The 21532-nt window shown below is 40.3% G+C and overlaps 1 protein-coding gene across 7 annotated transcripts in view; it reads left to right on the top strand.

The window, feature by feature from the left end:
- Positions 1-21532, top strand: part of VPS8 (VPS8 subunit of CORVET complex) — a 395845-nt gene that overhangs the window by 357629 nt on the left and 16684 nt on the right. For 6 of the 7 annotated variants that reach the window (XM_069558731.1, XM_069558750.1, XM_069558702.1 and 3 more), the window contains one exon: positions 2552-2605. The exons of the other annotated variant lie outside the window; for it this stretch is intronic. In XM_069558731.1, the coding sequence (XP_069414832.1) occupies positions 2552-2605 (54 nt within the window). The remainder of the gene's footprint in view (positions 1-2551; positions 2606-21532) is intronic. 7 annotated transcript variants of the gene reach the window in all.

Raw genomic sequence — 21532 nt, 5'->3', positions numbered from 1 at the left:
AGGAGTTCATGATCTGAGCTGCAGTCAGCTCCCAGTCTTGTTTTTGCTGACTGTATAGAGTCACTCCATCTTTGGCTGCAAAGAATGTAATCAATCTGATTTCGGTATTGACCATCTGGTGATGTCCATGTGTAGAGCCATCTCTTGTATTGTTGGAAGAGGGTGTTTGTTAAGACCAGTGCAGTCTCTTGACAAAACTCAGTTAGCCTTTGCCCTGCTTCATTCTGTACTCCAAGGCCAAACTTGCCTGTTACTCCAGGTATCTCTTGACTTCCTACTTTTGCATTCCAGTCCCCTGTGATGAAGGACACTTTTTTTTTTTTTTGGTGTTCCTTCTAGAAAGTCTTGTAGGTCTTCATAAAAGTGTTGGGACATAGATTTGGATTATTGTGATATTGAATGGTTTGCCTTGGAAACAAACAGATCATTCTGTTGTTTTTGAAACTGAACCCAAGTACTGCGTTTCAGACTCTTTTGTTGACTGTGAAGGCTATTCCGTTTCTTCTAAGGGATTCTTGCCCGCGGTAGTAGATATAACGGTCATCTGAATTAAATTCACCCATCCATCCATTTTAGTTCACTGATTCCTAAAATGTTGATGTTCACTCTTGCCATCTCCTGTTTGACCACTTCCAATTTACCTTGATCTATGGACCTAACATTCCAGGTTCCTATGCAGTATTGTTCTTTACACATTGGACTTTCACCACCAGCCACATCCACAACTGGGCATTGTTTCCACTTTGGCTCAGCCTCTTCATTCCTCTGGAGCTATTTCTCCGCTCTTCTCCAGTAGCATATTGGGCACCTCTTGACCTGGGGAGTTCCTCTTTCAGTATCATATCTTTTTGCCTTTTCATACCAATAGCCTTAGCAAACACCTTTATCATGTCAATAATTACCATTTCTTTTTTGTGTTGAGAACAGTAATGATCTAGTCTCTTAGCAACTTTGAAATGTACCGTATTGTTGACTGTGATCACTGTGCTGTGCCTTAGATCTTCAGAACTTATTTCTCTACTAGTTACAAGGTTATCCTCTTGAACAACATCCCTCCCACTACCCCTAACCTCCCAGCCCCTAGTAACCACCATTCTACTTTTTGTTTTTACAAGTCCAGCTTTTCTAAATTCCACTTGCAAGTGATTTCATACAACATTTGTCCTTCTTTGTCTGACTTCTCTCTTTGTATAATGCCCTCTGGGTCCATCCTTATTGTTGCAGATGGTAAGATTTCCTTCTTTTATGACTGAGTAATATTTCATTGTGTGTGTGTGAGGATGTGAGAGAGATATATATATGTGTGTGTATGTGTATATATATATATATCTTCTTTATCCATTCATCTACTGATAGATGCTTGAGTTGTTTCCATATCTTGGCTATTGTAAATAATGGTATGCTGAACATGAGTGAGCAGGTATCTCTTCAAGATGTTAATTTCAATTCCTTCTGATATATACCCAGCAGTGAGATTGCTGGATGATATGATAGTTCAGTTTTTAAAGTTTTGAGGAACTGCCATACTGTTTTCCATAATAGCTGTACTAATCTACATTCCTACCAACAATGTGTAAGGGCTCCCTGTCTCCACATCCTCGCCAGCATTGGTTATACCTTGTCTTTTTTTTATGAAAGCCATCCTAACTGGTGTGAGGTGATACATCACTGTAGTTTTGCTTTGCATTTCCCTCATAAGTGATGTTGAGCACTTTTTCACGTATCTATTGTTCTTTGGTATGTCTTCTTTGGAAAAATGTTCAGATCCTTTGCCCATTTTTTGAATTGGGTATATCTTCATATTTGTTCTCTCATTTCTTGAGGGAAATATGGAAGTCTCTGGCTGTAAGGTCTATTTCTCCTGGCAGTTCTATCACTTTTTAACTCACGTATTTTAAGTTGTTAGATGTGTAGATGTTTAGGATTGTTATGTCCTCCTGATGAATTGATTTCTTTATCATTATGAAATAATATATCCCTGACTACTTTGGATCATGTCAGTTGTCCACAAAGATAGTTAAAATTAATATTGTACCCAAAGATCTCTTAGGTTCCTTACCATTTGGCTAAAACCAATTTGGACCATCTGTAATACTTTTCATAGCTTAATCACATTTTTATCTTGGCTAACCACTGTGTTTTTCATCTCAGAGAAACTTCAAAGGGATTTTTAAAAATATACATATATTCATTGGTTCCCTTAAAATGTCTGTATTATCTCAGTTATACCACTTCTGGGGCTTTCCAGGCAGCACTAGTGGTAAAGAATCCACCTGCCAATGCAGGAGACACAAGAGACTCGGGTTTGACCCCTGGGTCAGGAAGATCCCCTGAAGAAGGAAATGGTACCTCACTCCAGAATTCTTGCCTGGAAAATTCCGTGGGCAGAGGAGCTTGGCAGGCTACAGTTCATGGGGCCTCAAAGAATTGGACCTGACTGAGCATGCGCACACACTACTATGCCACTTCTAGTTGAATTATTTGAGGGTGGGTCAAACAAAACTAAACTGTAAATAAGATATCAAAAGGTTTGCCTTTTTTTCCCCCCTAGGTAAAAATGTCCCCATCCTGTCATCTGTCCAAAGGGGATCCTGCTATTAAAAAGGTGAGTGAGTTTTAATGGAAGAAAGCCAACTTCCTCCTTCTGTGTGTGTGTTCTCCTCTATTGAACAGTGTTCTCACAATGAGTGATTTTTAATCATCTTAATGCTGTCAGAGGTTCTTTCTGATTGGATGCCTTAAATAGGTGTCACCAGAGCTTTTTGACTGTTTCAGAGAAGCCAGCTGGGGGGTTGAGTCTAGCATCAGTGTCCTGGCAACTAGGGACTTTCGTTGTTCTAGAATTCCTGTGTGTGTACTATGTGCCAAGTTGCTTCAGTTGTGTCCGACCCTTCACAACCCTATGGACTGTAGCCTGCCAAGCAACTCTGTCCATGGGATTCTCCAGGCAAGAATATTGGAGCAGGTTGTCATGCCCTCCTCCAGGAGATCTTCCTGACCCAAGGATCAAACCCATGTCTCTTATGTCTTGTGCATTGGCTGGAAGGTTCTTTCTTACTAGCGCCAAATGGGCATCCTGGTATCAGTGAGTGATAGCAGATGAAAGATATTCTAAGGATGAAAGGTATATAGTTTTTCTTAACAATGTACCGTCCCTCCAGGTGGCTGTTCCTAGAACAAACTAGTCTGAGGTATTAACATTTCAGCAGGTTTCAGCTAAGTAAGTCCTCATAAATACTCATGAGATAGAACTTCTATCTGTGCTATTTCACCCCGAGACTGTAAACTCTGTGGCACAGATAGAGTTTGTCTTTCAACCAAGTAATTCTCAGATGATGCCAAGAGAACCACTAAAATCCTTTTTTTTAATCCAGCTGTAACAGTACAGTGGAAACACAGCCAACAGATTGGCGTTTTTGCTATGCTCTCTTTTTCTGTTTTTATTTCTCTGTGTCCTGGTTGAAGGTTTGCTTTCCTTGTCCCCCACCTTTTTAAAACAATTTCACAGCATCCATGTCGGCAAAAGCTTGTATAATAGAACAAAAATAACAACTTGCTGGCCCTGTTGACTTAACAGCAGGTTCTAGCTTCAAAGCATTGTGCCAAAAACAGGTCCCTTTTCTCTGCCTTCAGAATCCTCCAAGACTGCTTCAAAGGAAGAAAAAAAAAGAATAGAAGCAAAATATGTTATCTGAAAAGCCCTAGAACATGTTGCACACGAAGACCTCTTTCACTCTTGTCAGGCAGCAAGGGCAGGCAAGGTGGTGGTGCTGATTGCTGCCGCTCAGAACCGTCACACTGCAACGTGAGGAGCTGGAAAGGGCATCAGCCACTTAATCCCACTCAGTAAACAAAGGAGGAAACTGGACTCTAGAGGGAAATTTTTTTGCCTCTCTCAAATGTTACATGGAACACACTTCTAACACAATGGTTAAAAACCCATGCTTTGGGTTCAGCCAGACTTGGATTCAAAGATCGACTCTTCCACTTCTTTATCTGAATAACCTCAAGTCAGCCTCCCTGTTTCCTTCTCTGTAAAAGGATAATGCTACCTCTCAGAATTTAAAGAGTAAATGAGAAATGATTTAAGTGCCTACCACTGTGCCTGACACATATTAAATACTCAGTAAATTATAACTGGCATTAAAACACAAGTCTCCCCCAACTCCTAGTCTAATGTTGGACTAATCCTTTCACTCTGTTATGCTACTGATAGTATTGTCCGTTCAGCAGATATTTCTTTGTACCAGATAATGAGCAAAGAAGCAGACTACAGAGTTGAGAAATAACATCCGCGTTCTCAAGGACCTCAGCCTTTGGTGGGGAAGGTAGACAGGTGCCCTGACGGTGACCTTGCACCTTGACGCATGCCATGCAGGGTGATGGGGTGCTGCAAGAATGCGGGGGAGAAGCCCTGTTTTGAAATTACCAACCTCATCTAGTACAACTCTTATATTCTTTAGGTACAGAGTCTAATTAAGAAACTTGAGAAATGGTTAGCTGCTCCTCTACAACATTGATACTAGATTATAATGAAAGCAAATCCAACCATAAAAGACATTTGTTAAATTAATATCTCAAAAACATTTTATCCAGCCTATTAATACATATTTTGAGTACCTTTTATTTTAGCAATGAGAGACCATTTCTAATATTTAACATTCTGATTATCAAGCCATTAATTTTACCAACAGAAAATTTTTCTGCTGTTTTCTGAGCTAATGAGCAAAGTCGTAGGTGTTAGTCCAAATATGAACAGCTAAAAGGCTTTTAGGAGCCTCCTTTGGAAGTACATGTGTTGCCATCTCTGAAATGTGGATTCTTGGTTAGGGCCACTGACCACCCCTGACTTGAAGCCCTAACTTAACAGCATGTACTTAATATCTCACTGGTTACAGTGTTTAGAAAAACTTTAAAATGTACATCATAACAGGTGCTTCTCCCAGACTAAGAGAAGAGATCAGGGAAGGCTTCCCAGTGGAGGTAGAGCTTACTCCAGCCTGGAAACAAGGGAAAAGGTATTCTTGGCAGATACAGGTGAACACAACACATTTCAGGAAATGGGGGCTGTTCTGCTTATCTTAAATATGGAAGCTTACAGCAGCCCAGTGAAATAAACAAGAGTCCAGGTGACAGAGCCCAGCCTGTGAAGTTTGCTTTTCATCTCAAGGATAAGTGCTCCCACCAGACATGAGGTTTGAGGCAGAAAGACCAATTAGAAGAAACAAAGTCCTAAGCCTGTGCTATGTTAATGGAATGAGGAGGTGAGGTAGATTCAAGTCTTAGCCTTTTTTGTCCCCCTACACCCTTTGGATACCCTAAGTCTAAGTTAGGCGTCCTTCCTTTTTTGAGCTCTCAGAGTACCCTGAACTCGTCTCTACCAACATGCTTACCTGGCTGTGTTGAAATTGCCTCTTTGCTTATATGTGTCCCCCACTAGACCCTCTGCCTCAGAAGGGCAGGGCCCACAGCAGTTGTGTTTCTTGTTCCTCTAAGTGTAGAACAGAGTACACAGTTGCTCAGGAGTTGTTTCGTGGATGAGAGAGACGTAAGATTCTACAGACTTGGTAGTTGTTTTGGGGACTCAAGGGGGAAGAGGAGTTTCTGCTGGATAACTCTAGAAAGGACCAGTGACACATTGTTGCTGCCCTGGGCTTGTGTTCCAGCACGGTCAGCTCCTTACTGTTTGAGCTCAGGCAGCAGCACTCTGAGCACGATCAATGTGAGGCTCAGCGTGTCGTTGTCACTTCCCCAGTTCGGCGTGTGTGTCTGTGTTTGTATGTGCGTATCTGTGTGTTCTGGTTGTCGTCTCGGATCTGCAGTCACTCTTCCCAACGCTGCACTGACAGATGGGAGCACCAGCAGTAGCTGCTGAACAGTGTGACTGCCAGAGTGGCATGTGTAAGGAACACAAAAGAGCAGCAGTGTTCTTGATTTGAGCCAAAGCTTTTCTCTGTTGACCAGAAACCGCAGAAAGTGCTTGGCGACTCTGCTGTCAGCGCTGGCCCTGCCAAGAGCCATGTTCGAGTGCCGAGGAGCCGGGAGCCGTATTGTGTCAGGTCCTGCTGGCTCGGGGTGGGTGTCTCATGGAGGAGTCACTCTATTCTGCTGCCATGTCAGGACCAGGCACATTCCATGAGCATTTTGTATTTTAGAAATTCCTTTGGAAAGCTCTGGATTAGAAATACTTATCATGTGTAATAATTTATCTATAGTGCTTAAAATTTGTATACCATATTTTTTGTATATAAAATGTCTTCTTAATGCGCTCTAACTGATAAGTTCAATAAAAAACGTAGGAAACATATATACTTTCCTAGGACTTCTGTATCTTGGATGTATCTTGATCTTGGATGACTAGAAATTTGAAAATTAGATACATTTTCCTTAGATAGAAATTGTCATAAAGTTCATTGCAGTAAACTCCCTAGCATAGATCAAGATTGGAGGTACTGTCAGTGTTTGAGGTGGATTAAAGAAGTGTAGAGAGTTAGTGGAAGGCAGCAGTAAAAACCTCTTAGCTATAGTGCATCACTTCTTGACTGTGCTAGAAACACCAACCAGGAACTTGTGTGGCAAAGTTGACACTGTTGTTGCGGCGCTCAGTCGAGTCCAGCTCTTTGCGACCCCATGGACTGCAGCCCTCCAGACTTCCCTGTCCTCCACTCTCTCCCAGGGTTTGCTCAGACTCATGTCCATTGAGTCAGTGATGCCACCCAGCCACCTCATTCTCTGTTGCCCCCTTCTCCTCCCATCTGTCTTTCCCAGCATCAGGGTCTTTTCCAATGAGTTGGCTCTTCACATCTAGTGGACAAAGTACTGGAGCTTCAGCATCAGTCATTCCAGTGAATATTCAGAATGAACAATGGCATTGTTACATGCATAATAATCAGAGAAAGCAGTTTTGCCTTATTTTTTATTACAAAAGCATGGTTACACTCTCTGAGCCATCCGTGTTTTAGATGAGCTTTCTCTGCTGTTGTGGAAGCATCAGGGCCTGGGTACTCTGGCTGGCGGAACCCACTAGTTAGGGGTACAGTCAATGTTCTCTTCTTCCAGTTAGGGAGAAGACTGAGAGTGGCAGAGTGGGAAGCCTTTCTAGTAGTTCTGGGTAAATTCAGTAAATATTCAATAAGCTTCTGATGTGCCAGGCTCTTAAAACACAAGTTAATGGTGACTGAACTGGTGGATTTAATAGCCAAGCCTCCCAGAAACTGGTGCACAGTTTCATGTGTAATATCAGAATTTAGAGCTGACCTTTTTTCTGAAATGTTCTGGTGAGGCAGAATTTTTATAGATAATTCCAAGTCTTGCCAGTCATGTCAGGAATGTAGATGAGTTTATTTGCTCATGATTTTATTAAATTATGGAGTGGGAAGTTTTTTTTTGTTTTTTAAGGAAAAAGCCTTATAGAACCACTGTTTCCATAGCAACAGGAAAAGCTGGCTGCTTTAACTGACCAGCCCAAGAATGACTGGTTGATAGTTTCACAAAAGTCAAAGGATCACAAAAGGAGAAAGCACTGAGAGACAGATGCAGCAGATCCTAGGTGTTGTGTGATGATGGCCTAAATAAAAATTCATTTGCCTCTTTTATTTAATTGAAGTGCAGTTGATGTACAATATTATATAAGTTGTTGTCGTTGTTGTTCAGCCACCAAGTTGCGTCTGACTCTTCACAACCCCATGGACTGTAGCCCACCAGGTTTCCCTGTCCCTCACCATCTCCCCCAGGTTCATGTCCATTGAGCCGGTGATGCCAGCCAACTATCTCATCCTCTGTCACCCTCTTCTCCTTCTGCCTTCAGTCTTTCCCAGCACCAGGGTCTTTTCCATTGAGTCAATAAGCTACAGGTATACAATATAGTGATTCACAGTTTTTAAAGGTTATAGTCTATTTATAGTTATTATAAAATATTGGCTATATTCCCTGTGTTGTACAATGTATCCTTGTAGCTTATTTTGTATATAGTGGTTTGTCCTTCCCACTCCCCTACCCTTATATTTCCTGTCCCCACTGGTAACCACTAGTTTGTTCTATCGGTGAGTCTGTTTCTTTTTTCTGAGACAGTCACTAGTTTGTTGTATTTTTTAAATTCTGCATATAAGTTATATCATATACTATTTGTCTTTTTCTATCTGATTTATTTCACTTAGGATAATACCTTCCACATCCATCTATGTTGCTGCAAGTAGCAAAATTTCATTCTTTTTTACGGCTGAGTAGAATTCCATTGTATGTATATACATCTTCTTTATTCTTTCATCTGTTGATGGATACTTAGGTTGCTTCCAGTTGTTTTTTTGTAATTGTAAATAATCCTTCTATGACTATTAGGGTGCGTGTATCTTTTCAAATTAGTGTTTTGAGGGTTTTTTGGATATATACCCAGTAGTGGAATTTCTGGATTATGTAGTAGTTTTATTTTTAGTTTAATAAGAAACCTCCATACTGTTTTCCACAGTGGCTGCACAATTGACATTCCCATCAACAGCATATGAGGGTTCCCTTTTCTCTACTTTGTTGCCAACATTTATTATTTGTGTTTTTAATGTTGAGTTACATGAACTATTTATTTTGGATATTAACCTCTTAGCAGTCATATCATTTGCAAATACTTTCTCTCATTCAGTAGGTTGTCTTTTTTGTTGATGGTTTCCTTCACTATGCAAAAGCTTTTAAGTTTAATTAGGTCCCGTTTATTTTTCCTTCTGTCTCCATTACTCTAGGAAATGGATCCAATGGATCCAAAAAAATACTGCCACAATTTATGTCAAAGAGTGTTCTTCCTGTGTCTTTCTCTAGGAGTTTTATGATTTTAGGTCTTGCATTTAGGTCTTTAATTCAATTTGAGTTTATTTTTGTGTATGGTGTTACAGAATGTTCTAATTTCACGTGTAACTGTCCATTTTTCCCCACAGCACTTGAAGAGATTGTCCTTTCTCCATTGTATATTCTTGCATGCTTTGTTGTAGATTATTGACCGTAAGCGCATGGGTTTCTTTCTGAACTTTGTTCTGTTCCATTGATCTGTGTGTTGGTTTTGTGCCAGTACTGCACTGTTCTGACTGCTCTCACTTTGTGGTATAAGCTGAAGTCATTGGCCTTTTGCCTCACCCTTAACTCTCCTGCAAAAGTGCAGTTCCTCATGAACAACAAAGTGATAGCCCTTGTTGTATGCTTCCTCTTTCCTTAAAGTATTAGACTGTCTTAGGAAAACTTAGATGCACATTATATCCAGATGTGACTTCCATGCCTCTATTGATTTAACAAACAGAGCAACCGGGGGATGTGATTTGATCTTTGTTTTTGCATAGACAGGATAGAAGACCTCAGCAGGCCAAAGGACCTCTTTATGCTGATGTGAAGAAGCTGAGGTGCAGTCGCCTTCAGATATCTGGAGGGTGCTGATTCGGAAGTTAGAAGTGTTGTTTGTATTGGGTTGGCCAAAAATTTCCTTTCGGTTTCCTGAACGAAATTTTTGGCCAACCCAATTCAAAGAATGCTTCTGACTTCCAGATTTTTGGCCAACCCAGTAAGTAGTTCAGAGGACAGACAAGTACTGCATAAATGATGATGTTGGTTTAGTATGAGAATTTTCTTACATTACCTCTTACCAGAGGTATGCAAGCAGTGGCAGGATGTCTGTCTCTCAAAGCTTCTACAGATGTATTCTTGCTCTGGGTGAGAGGTTGGACTGGTTGATTTTTAGATCTTTTGGAAGGTTAAAATCTTAGGAGTCTATAGTTGCATTAAGCAAGTGGCATGCTCGTTAATATGCTGAATGATTTTAGTTAGACCCTAACACCTAGTCTGAATTAATAGAATATGTTGTCTATCAAAGAAAAACAAATTTGGACTTAGATAAGAAGAGATTCATTCAAAAGAATTACTGCCATAAGGGGAGGGAGCTATTACAATAGAAGGGAGGAAGCTATTACCATAGGGGGAACATTTTGACCAAAGGATGTGCAAGGGTCTCAAATATTGGGCAGAAAGGAAATTTCTTTTATAGAGGCAGGTAAACAAATCTAGAAAGGACCAGATATGGGGGAGTAGGTGGCAGAATCAGATAGTGATCAAGAAATGTCTTTCCTTGATGTCAGCTGATTCTCAGATATCATTAAGGAAAGGTGGTATGCTGGCTTGAGCAGAGGGTGGGTCAGAAGCTTGGGAGGAGAGAAGCCTAGTTAACATTTGGTTATCAGTTGGCAAGCATTTTGTTCTAATCAATCAGTGAGGACAGGCGTGTCTGGCTTTGTCACAGTAAGCCTGAGGACTATCTAGGTCTTCTCTGAGTCTTATGGGGAGGGGTGGTTCTTTCTGTTCTGGAAAACAGGTTAAGGGAAATGTCCTTATCTGACTGTTTTCCGGGAGCTCATGGCTCAGGTAAAGTTTGACATGGTCGTGGATCTGACTGTTGCTGCCATGTTCTTTCCTATTCTTATTTATTTACTTAATGTATTGTTGATTTACAGTGTGGTGTTAAATTTTTTGTATAGCAGAGTGACTCAGTTATATACATTCCTTTTCATTCTGGTTTATCCCAGGATATTAAATATAGTGCCCTGTGCTATATAATAGGACATTGGTTTATCCATTCTGTAGGTCATAGTTTGCGTCTGCCAATCCCAGACTCCTCGTCCACCGTCTCCCCCTTGGCGGCCACAAGTCTGTTCTCTCTTTGAGTCTGTTTCTGTTTTGTAGATAGGTTCCTTTTTGCCGTATTTTAGATTCCACATAAAAGTGATATCGTACACTTGTCTTTCTGACTGACTTCACTTAGTAGGAAGATTGCTAATTGCATCCGTGTTGTTGCAGATGGCATTAGTTTGTTCTTTTTTATGGCTGAATCGTATTCCATTGTGTATATGCACCACATCTTATTTATCCATTCATCTGTCAGTGGACATTCAGGTTGTTTCTGTGTCTTGGGTATTGTGAATGGAGTTGCTGTGATCATATGGGTGCATCTTTTTTTTTTTTTTTTTTAGTTTTATTTTTTGAACTTGCTTCTTTTATATGGGCGTATAGCTGATCAACAATGTTGTGATAGTTTCAGGTGAACAGTGAAGAGTCTCAGCCATACATATACATGTACCCATTCTCCTCCAAACCCCTCTCCCATCCAGGCTGCCACATAACATTGAGCAGAGTTCCATGTGCTGTACAGTAGGTCCTTGTTGGTGATCCATTTTACATATAGCAGTGTGTACATGTCCATCCCAAACTACCTAACTATCCCTTCCCTGGCAACCATAAGTTCGTTTTGTACGTCTTTGAGTCTCTTTCTGTTTTGTTGAGTTCATTTGTATCATTTCTAAAAGGTGTTGTTTTTCTGCATTCTCTTTCTGCTATTTCATTGTCAATGTAAAGAAATGCAACCAACTTCTCAATGTTAATCTTGTGCCCTGCTATGTTGCTGAATTCATTTATCAGTTCTAGTAGTTTTTGTGTGGAGTCTCTAAGATTTTTTATTTATAGTATCATGTCATCTACAGAGAGTGACAGTTCTACCTCCTCTTCCAATTTGAATATGAACAATTATATGTCAACAAATTTGACGACCTAGAAGAAATAGACAACTTTCTAGAAACACACAGTCCATGAAAACTGAATAAAAAAGAAACAGATGATTTGAACAGAGCAATCACCAGAAATGAAATAGAATCTGTAATTTAAAAACAAACAACCAAAAAAAATTCCCTACAAACTAAAGTCCAGAACCAGATGGCTTCACAGGCAAATTCTACTCAACATACAAAGAACTTTTACTGATCCTTCTCAGACTTTCAAAAGACTAAAGAGGAGGGAGCACTCCCAAAGCCACCATCACCCTAATACCAAAACCAGAGATACCACCAAAAGAGAAAATTACAGGCCAATACCTTTCATAGTGAATATAGGTGCAGAATTTCACAACAGAATTTTAGTTAACCACATCTGTGATCTAAAGATCATACACAGTGGCCAAGTGGGATTCATCCCAAGTTCACAAGGATAGTTCAGCATATGCAAATTAATGTGATATACTACATTAACAAAAGAAAAGACAACCACACAGTCATCTCAATAAATGCAAAAAAAAAAACCCATTTGACAGAATTCAACATCTTTTCATGATAAGTCTTACCAAAATGGATACAGAGGGAATGTATCTCAACTTATTAAAAGCTATTTATGACGAACCCACAGCCAGTACAATCCTCAACAGTGAAAAGCTGAAAGCGTTCCCACTAAAGTCTGAAACAAGATAAGGATGCCCACTCTCAGTCCACTTCTGTTCGATACAGTATTGGAAGTCCTAGCCACAGCAGTCAGACAAGAAAAAGGTACCCAAATTGGAAGGGAAGAGGTAAACTGCATGCATAAGCTGCATGTCACTGTATGCAGCTGACATGATATTATATATAGAAAAACCTTCTTTCTTTTCCGTGATTCTGACCTGACGTCCGTGACCTGGGCTTTTCTGGAACCTGCCTATTAGTCCTCAGGTAGAAAGAGAGAATGTCAGCGAGAAACAGTTACCAGGAAGGACAGCAGTGAGCATTTGTTTGACACTAATCCTTCTCTACTGTGATTGTGTGTCTCTTCTGGCTTGAAAAGTGAGACTAGCCAAGGGTCTCAGGGCCAGTGTGCAGATCCCATTCCTCACCCATTTCTTTTGCATTAAGTTAATATTTTCTAATGTAGCATTTTGATTAATGTGTTTTTTTTAATTAATAAATTTTGTTAGAGCGGTTTCAGGTTTATGGAAAATATGCAGTTACCATATATCCCCTTACCCCAATTTTCCGTGTTATTTACCTCTAGCATTTCTGTGGTATGTATATTACACTTAATAAGCCACATTATTAACTAAAATCAATAGTTTACACTACAGTCATATGTACAGTTTACATCACCTAATCATCATTCCCTCCCTCCCTGCAAAGCTCTGGCAGCTGCTGTGGTTTTTTGGTTTGTTTTTTAACTGTCTACATAGTTTTTTCTTTTCCAGAATGTCCTATTGTTGGACAGTGTGCAGCCTTTTCCTTCTCTAGGTTCTGTTTCTATAAATTGAACCAGAAGCACATTACCTTTTTTAGCAGCCATTTGGTAAGGATGATTCAACTATGTTTGATAGCAAACCCCTGATTCTGTTCACGCATGCTACCCGTCCTGCCCTATGTAAATAAATCAGTTTCTAGAGTCAATACAGGGCTTTTCTTGTATTATTTCAGTTTATAACCTTTGGGAGTCATGTATTTTCATACCATGCATGTTGGCCTGTTTTATGTTTATCCAAGCCATGGATAAAATATTTGTACCGAACAAAGCCAAGAATAGAACCCTGTAGCTGATCATGAGAGACCTAGTCACGTTTATTAGTCACCATACTTTGGCAGTTGAAGGTTAATGGATGTAATTTTTCAGCGTCTTAATGTGACACCTTAATATTCTGCTTCTTAGTTATTAATAGTTGACAAGATTGTTTCCACTGAGTAGAATCCAGTCATATGAGATCATAAACGTATGTGAGACCACATCAGAGCCAGTGGTGTTTCTTTATTCTCTCTTCGGTCCCCTCTCAGTATATGGAAGTATATAATAAGTAGTGCTTAGCAAAACAAGTAGTGACATCATGTCTACCATCTCCTTGGAATTTTGGACCCTGCCGCAGTTCAAGAGTATTGAGCAGCTTACAGAAGGGCCTTTCCCCTCCAACAGTATTCCTGATGAAGCTTTTCAGCTTTCCTAAAATACATGGCAGAGATCTTCTTTTCTCTTCAGCATGTGTGACAGAGCAGCCAACAGCTTATTGTTTTGCATTAAAAACAACTCAGTAGGCCATTCGTAATTGCACTCTGTTGAAATATCACCTATTTGTAAAGGTCATAGACTCCAAACAGCAGAGCTTTGCAGAGTTTGAATTGCTTTAATGTACATGATGTTCCTGAGTGGCTGATATACTGTTACCCAGAGTACAGCCTTCTGTCTGGACCACTGTCCCAAATCAGTTACTGTGTTACCCCTGAAAGCTCCCAGTCCTTTCCTGGAATATCATAACATGGAATCGAGTATGTACAGCAAACAGTGAGAAATCTTCTTTGGTTAAAGGAAGAGAAGATGAAGAGTGGGTATTTACTTAATATGGTGTGTTCTGTCTGACAGGTTCCTGCTTTGGGACTTCTGTGGGTTTTGTTGTTTTCTGCACATATCGCACAGGCATTCTAGTTGTGATTCTGTTTTGACATGAATACGTTTTAGCGCCCGGGTTTTGTGGTGAAATAGCTGCTAATAGTAGCTATTATTCCAGACACAGCATTTTCTTAAAGAAGAGACCCCACTCTAAATGGTTGAGTCACATAACTTTTTCCTTTATTGCTTGATTCAGTTAAGGCTGCCTTCTTATGGAACTATACAGGGCAATTCATATCTGTCTCCAGGAACTTCACTGCACTCTGTGAAAGAAAATGAAATTATACAGAGATTTCTTTGCAGTCTTTAGGAGGAAGAAATTCTCTAATTCCCTGTGTTTTGCTTTTAGCTATGAGAAGCCTTCTTCAACAGTGCCAACCGTCTCTTTCCCTACTCTTCCCATTTGCTTCGGTAGTGTTGTGATTCCCCAGTCAGTGTGCCTGTCTGCTTCCAAAAATCTGTCCACTGACCCCACTGCCTCTGTCTCCTAGAGCTCCAGTCCCCCCTCCTCCACCCCTTCTATGCTGAGAAAACTTCAGTTGCTCCTTGGTGCTAACAAAGTTAAGTCTGAATAAGTTTAGATTGACAGTCTAGGCCATTGATGCATCACCAGCCCACACTTCATCCTCATCTTCTCTTCTTTTCCTTCTTCTCTAACTAAAGGAAATTTCTCACTTTCTTAAGCATAATGAATCCCATGTCCATATATTTGCTCTTCCTCTCCTTTCTGTAGTCTGGTATGTCCTTCCTTCCCTCTCCTCATAAGTGATGCCTTATTTTTAACCTCCAGCTCAAATTCTGCTTCATTCATTCGAAAAAGATTTATCAAGTACCTTCTGTACAACCAGGCACCGGTCTGTGTGCAAGGGGATCCTCCAGGGAACAAAGCCAAGTCTCTGCCTTCACAGAGCTCACATTCAGCTGACAGAGGCGAAATATTAAAGATATATGGTGTATTATATTCTGAAAAGGCTATGGAGGAAAAACACAATGAGGGAGATAAAAAGGAAGATTGCATTTTTAAATGGAGTAGTTACCGAAGGTTGATTGCTAATGTTTTCTACCTGAAAAAAGTTGAAGGTTCAGTCATGGGGCTTCCCTGATAGCTCAGCTGGTAAAGAATCTGCCTGTAGTGTGGGAGACCTGGGTTCAATCCCTGGGTTGGGAATATTGGAGAAGGGAAAGGCTACCCTCTCCAGTATTCTGGCCTGGAGAACTTCATGGGGTCGCAAAAAGTCAGACACACCTGAGCGACTTCCACTTTCACTCGTGTAAGCCTGAGTGGAAAGAGCATTCCAGCCAGAAGCAGCAGCAGATGCAGAGGTCTGGATGCAGGAGAGTGCCGGTGTGACCTGGGAGCAACACAGAGGCCACTCTGCCTGGGGTCCCGCATTGTGGCTGTGGTGGCAAACATTTGGAGAGGTTTTCTTCCTCGCTTTCTAGTTCACTGAGAAATCAATTGAGAATATGAAGGAAGTGAGGAATGTTGAGAGTTTGGAGAGAGAGGAAAACCTGTAGCACAGCGGCAGAGTGAATAGGCCAGCGAGATAATCAGGAAACCCACTTAGTTCATAATATTGAATTTAAATGTCTTTGACCTCTTCCTTTGAATTCTTACAGCAGTTGTTACTCATACTTCATTTGGTACTTGGCATAAACTACTGTCTATCATTTTTAGTGTCTGGCCTAACTTTCTAACTTGTTATTTGTTGTGGGCCTTTTTTTAAAAAAAATAAAAATATGTTATACTCCACCTGCCTCCTCAGCTGCTTTGAGGTAATTTTCAATATGCAAACAGCAGAAAAGGACAAAAATAATGGAGTGTATCAGAACAAAATGAAAATATACTTGAGCAGAATTTAGTAATAGCTGAAAAGCATTTGGAGAGGAGGAATCTTGAGTGAAAAACTTTTAACCTCCCTATCTAAAACAGAGAGTCACAAGAGTTGGACATGACCAAGAGACTGAACTGAATCTGAAACAGGACAGTTTGTTGAAATTGAATATATTCAGTCAGTTCAAGTTGTTCAGTCGTGTCCAACTCTTTGCGACCCCATGGACTGCAGCATGCCAGGCTTCCCTGTCCATCACCAACTCCCAGAGCTTGCTCAAATTCATGTCCATCAAGATGGTGATGCCATCCAACCATCTCCTCCTCTCTCGTCCCCTTATCTTCCTCCCTTCAACCTTTCCAAGCATCAGGGTCTTTTCTAGTAAGTCATTTCTTCGCATCAGATGGCTTAAGTATTGGAGGTTCAGCTTCAATATCAGTCCTTCCAATGCATATTCAGGACTGATTTCCTTTAGGATTGAGTGGTCTGATCTCCTTGCAGTCCAAGGGACTCTCAAGAGTCTTCTTCAGCATCATAATTCAAAAGTATCAACTATCTGGCATTCACCCTTCTTTATGGTCCAGCTGTCACATCCATATATGACTACTGGAAAAACCATAGCTTTGACTATATGAACCTTTGTCAGCAAAATGATGTCTCTGCTTTTTAATACACTGTCTCTCATAACTTTCCTTCCAAGGAGCAAGCATCTTGAATTTCATGGCTGTAGTCACCCTCTGCAGTGATTTTGCCACTTTTCCCCCTTCTGTTTACCATGAAGTATTCAGACCAGATTCTTTGATCTTAGTTTTTTGAATGTTGAGTTTCAAGCCAGCTGTTTCTCTCTCCTCTTTCACCCTCATCAAAAGGTTCCTCTTTACTTTCTGTCATTATAGTGGTATCATCTGCATATCTGAGATTGTTGGTATGTCTCCCAGCAGTCTTGATTCCAGCTTGTGATTCATCCAGCCTAGCATTTTGCATAATGTACTCTGCATGTAAGTTGAATAAGCAGGGTGACAAAATACAGCCTTGACATACTCCTTTCCCAATTTTGAACCAGTCAGTAGTTCCATGTCTGACTGTTGTTTCTTGACCTGCATACAGGTTTTTCAGAAGACAGGTAAGGTGCTTTGGTATTCCCATCTCTTGAAGGATTTTCTACAGTTTGTTGGGATCCACACAGATAAAGGCTTTAAGGTGGTCAATGGAGCAGAAGTAGATGTTTTTCTGCAATTCCCTTGCTTTTTCTATGGTCCAGCAGACGTTGGCAGTTTGGTCTCTGGTTCCTCTGTCTTTTCTAAATCCAGCTTGTGCATCTGGAAGTTCTTGGTTCATGTACTGTTGAAGCCTAGCTTGAAGGATTTTGAGTATTACCGTGCTAGCATGTGAAATGAGCATGATAGTTTGAACATTCTTTGACATTGCTCTTCTTTGGAATTGGAATGAAAACTGACCTTTTCCAGTCCTGTGGCCACTGCTGAGTTTTCCAAATTTGCTGGTATATTGAGTGCTGCAGTTGAACAGCTTCATCTTTTACGGTTTGAAATAACTCAGCTGGAATTCCATCACCTCCACTGACTGTTTGTAGTAATGCTTTCTAAGGCCCACTTGACTTCACACTCCAGGATGTCTGGCTCTAGGTGAGTGATCACATCATTGTGGTTGTCTGGGTCATTAAGACCTTCTTTGTATAGTTCTTCTGTGTATTCTTGCCACCTTTTCTTAATATCTTCTGCTTCTGTTAGGCCCATACTGTTTCTATCCTTTATTGTGCCCATCTTTGCATGAAATGGTATCTCTATCTTTCCCTTGGTATCTCTATAATTTTCTCAAAGAGATCTCTGGTCTTTCCTATTCTATTGCTTTCCTCTGTTTCTTTGCCTTGTTCACTTAGGAAGGCTTTCTTATCTCTCCCTGCTATTCTTTGGAACTCTGCATTCAGATGGATATATCATTCCTTTTCTTTGCCTTTCCCTTCTCTTTTCTCAGTTACTTGTAAAGCCTCCTCAGACAGCCATTTGCCTTGTTGCATTTCTTTTTCTCGGGAATGGTTTTGATCATCGCCTCCTGTACAGTGTTACAATAGTTCTTTCCATCAGTAGTTCTTTAGGCACTCTATCAGATCTAATCTCTTGAATCTATTTGTCACTTCCACTGTATAATCATAAGGGACTTGATTTAGGTCATACTAGATACATTACTGTTGTGGATTTCTGATTTAATTCTGTTGAGGTCAAAGAACATATGCTCTATAATATAGATCTTGGAAAAGTCATTGAGACTTTTTTATATCCAAGCATATAGTTTCTCAATGTGAACATTATTCATGTGAACATTAATGTGAATTCATGTGAACATTGTTCGGTGAACATCATTCATTCAAAAGTGTAATCTACAGTTGTTGGGTATAATTCTTATAAATTTCAATTAAGTGAAAACAGTCGTTAGTGTTCTTTGTATCTTCTGTATGCTTACTGATTTTTTTTGTTTAGTTATTTAATTATTGATAATTACTGAAGAGTGTTAAAAGTCTCCAACTATAATTGTTGATTTATCTGTCTCCTTTTCCTTTTTCTTTTTTGATTTATCTGTAATTTTGCTTTCCTATTCCTTTTTCCTTGTTTTCTTTGGGGCTATTTGAATATTTTTTAGTATTTTTGTTGATTCTTCTGTTGTTCTTTATCTTTTTAGTGGTTGCTGTAGGAATTACAGAATACATCTTTACATTATTGCAATCTGATTAGTTAATATTTTACTACGTAACACAAAATATAGGAACCTTGCAGTGCTAGAGGTTCATTTACTAATCTCCCATCATTTAATTCTTTTTATGGTTTCCATTTCTCTAGTGAGGTTCCCTTGTATATTGAGTTGTTAGGGCTATCCTTTCCTAAGCATATTTATATGTTTTAAATTCCTTGTCTGCTAACCCAGTATTTGTCATCTCTGAGTCTGTTTCTATCAACTTCTTTCCCAGTTAGAATTCACATTGTCCTCTTCCACATATCTGGAAACTTCTGATTCTATACTCATCATTGCGGATGATGTGTTATCATCTGGATTTTGTTGTCTTCCTTTAGAGAGTTTTGTTCTGATAGGTTATTAATTTACTGTTAAATCAGCTACATATTTTTGAGGCTTGCTTTTTAACCTTTGTTTGGCCAGGTCTAGAATATCCGGGATCCTAATAGATGGCTTTTTTTTTTTTTTTTTTGTCTCAGTGGACACCCAGGTGTTTATCAAGGCCTTTTCACCTTAGAAGTTAAGTTTCCCGTGTCTTCCAGCACTCTGCACCCTCCAGAAGCTCCATTTATCTCACAGCTGTTGAGAGCTGATCCCCAGCAGTCTTTCCCTGACAGGCCTCTGGAGTCTTGCCTGCATATGTGCAGCTGAGTAATGGGTCAGAAGCTTCACTTACTTTACTTGTGCTTAGTCCTGTCCGACTCCTGGTGACCCTCTGCTTAAGGGGACTCCTATATAGAGTCCTAGAGCTCCTTCTCAATTCAGCTTCCTCCTTTACAAAATTCTACCCGTTGCCCAGCCCCAGCCTCCTGTCTTTAATTCTTCAACTCAGCAAGACTGCCGCTTTCCCCTTGGCCTCTCCTTCCCTGTGCTGCAGTCCAGAAAGTGCATCCAGGTAGAACCCCAGGGCAGTCACAGGACACCTTTGGTGTATCTCCCTCTGGCAAGGATTACAGTCCAGCTCTGCCTTTTGTCCCAAACTTGGCAATAACTGATATATTTATATTTATATATAGCTGATTTTGTACCTACTAATGTTAGGAGAGCTACTCTGGTTCAGCAGTATTACTTTATAATGGCAAGATTTGGAAGTTTCCGGTTTGCTGGTTTTTTCCCTCAGTTACAATAGTTTAATATAGTACCTTTTCTTAACTTTCTTCTCACTTCACTTCCTACCCTCCATCTTCCAACAACCAAGATCCAAAAGGAGAAATGGCCCACAATCTCTCTCTCTCGGCAGACAGCAAATTGGTGTCTAAAAGAAATAGGGTACAACCACAGCGCACGTGTTCTTTTTCCTTAGGTTTGTAATTGCATTGTTAACTTGAATTGGCTTTGGCTATATAATGTTAGGGTTAAACTTGCTTTTCCAGTTGACTCTTTACTCCTCTCGTTATCAGGTAATCATGTTATCCAGTTAAAATGGGCAGGAATACTGGAATTTAAAATGTGTCAGCAATCAGGACTCTGATAGGAAATCATTAAGGACCCTGCCCTCGGAAGAGAGCTTTGTCCTAATTGCTACCCCACAGCAGCATCTATCAAGATAATCGTTTGACTTTCCTCTTAAGTAGACAGTAATCAGTTAGATAATCAAAGGGTAGGAAGCCTTAATTACATATATGAATTCCCTGTTTTGATTTTTTAATAAGACAGAGGGGGATTTCTGACTAACAGAAAATGCCACCCCACTCAGGAGCTTTTCTTTGTAACTCTGCTTCCCATAAAAATAAGTCTTTCTGGATTCTTTTAGATTTCTTTTCCTGACAGAAAGAAAAAGCAAGAATGGAGGGACCATAATATACCATGTAGCAAGAATGAAAGTTTGCATAGGACAGTGCCCCCAGAAAGGGAGGAGATTGGGGGGCCCAGCCTAGTTGTCATCCACTGCATTTCCTGGTACTTTCATTTTTCCTTTCAAGTTACCAACGGTCCTAGTCTGTGTCCTGACATCTCTGGATAATGCCGACTTTAGATAATGCCTCCATGATATGGGGGTGGCGACACCCAGCAATTATTTTTTAATGTGTTGGGGAGTCTGAGCTTTCCATTACAGTAATTGGCTCTGTAATAATAATAATCGCTGTTAGGACAACAGGCAAGGTTTATGAATTTGACCAAGGAACTACATTAGTTATTTAAAGCTCAGGCTACATTCCACAGTTGCCTAAGTTATAAGCAACCTAGATAGTATATTCAAAAGCAGAGACATTACTTTGCTGACTAAGGTCCATCTAGTCAAGGCTATGGTTTTTCCAGTAGTCATGTATGGATGTGAGAGTTGGACTGTGAAGAAGGCTGAGCGCCGAAGAATTGATGCTTTTGAACTGTGGTGTTGGAGAAGACTCTTGAGAGTCCCTTGGACTGCAAGGAGATCCAACCAGTCCATTCTGAAGGAGATCAACCCTGGGATTTCTTTGGAAGGAATGATGCTAAAGCTGAAACTCCAGTACTCTGGCCACCTCATGTGAAGAGTTGACTCATTGGAAAAGACTCTGATGCTGGGAGGGATTGGGGGCAGGAGGAGAAGGGGACGACCGAGGATGAGATGGCTGGATGGCATCACTGACTCGATGGATGTGAGTCTGAGTGAACTCCGGGAGTTGGTGATGGACAGGGAGGCCTGGCATGCTGTGATTCAAGGGGTCACAAAGAGTTGGACACGACTGAGCAACTGAACTGAACTGAATCTGTTTTTTAAAAAAAACCTTTTTTTTCTAAGCATAGTGAGATCATTACTTTTTGCCACCATAGATCTTTCCCAGGATGTTGCT

Source organism: Ovis canadensis, chromosome 1 (genome assembly GCF_042477335.2).
Source record: "Ovis canadensis isolate MfBH-ARS-UI-01 breed Bighorn chromosome 1, ARS-UI_OviCan_v2, whole genome shotgun sequence".
Taxonomy (NCBI): domain Eukaryota; kingdom Metazoa; phylum Chordata; class Mammalia; order Artiodactyla; family Bovidae; genus Ovis; species Ovis canadensis.
The sequence above is the reverse complement of the archived record's forward strand: the minus strand, read 5'-3'. Positions and strand labels throughout refer to the sequence as shown.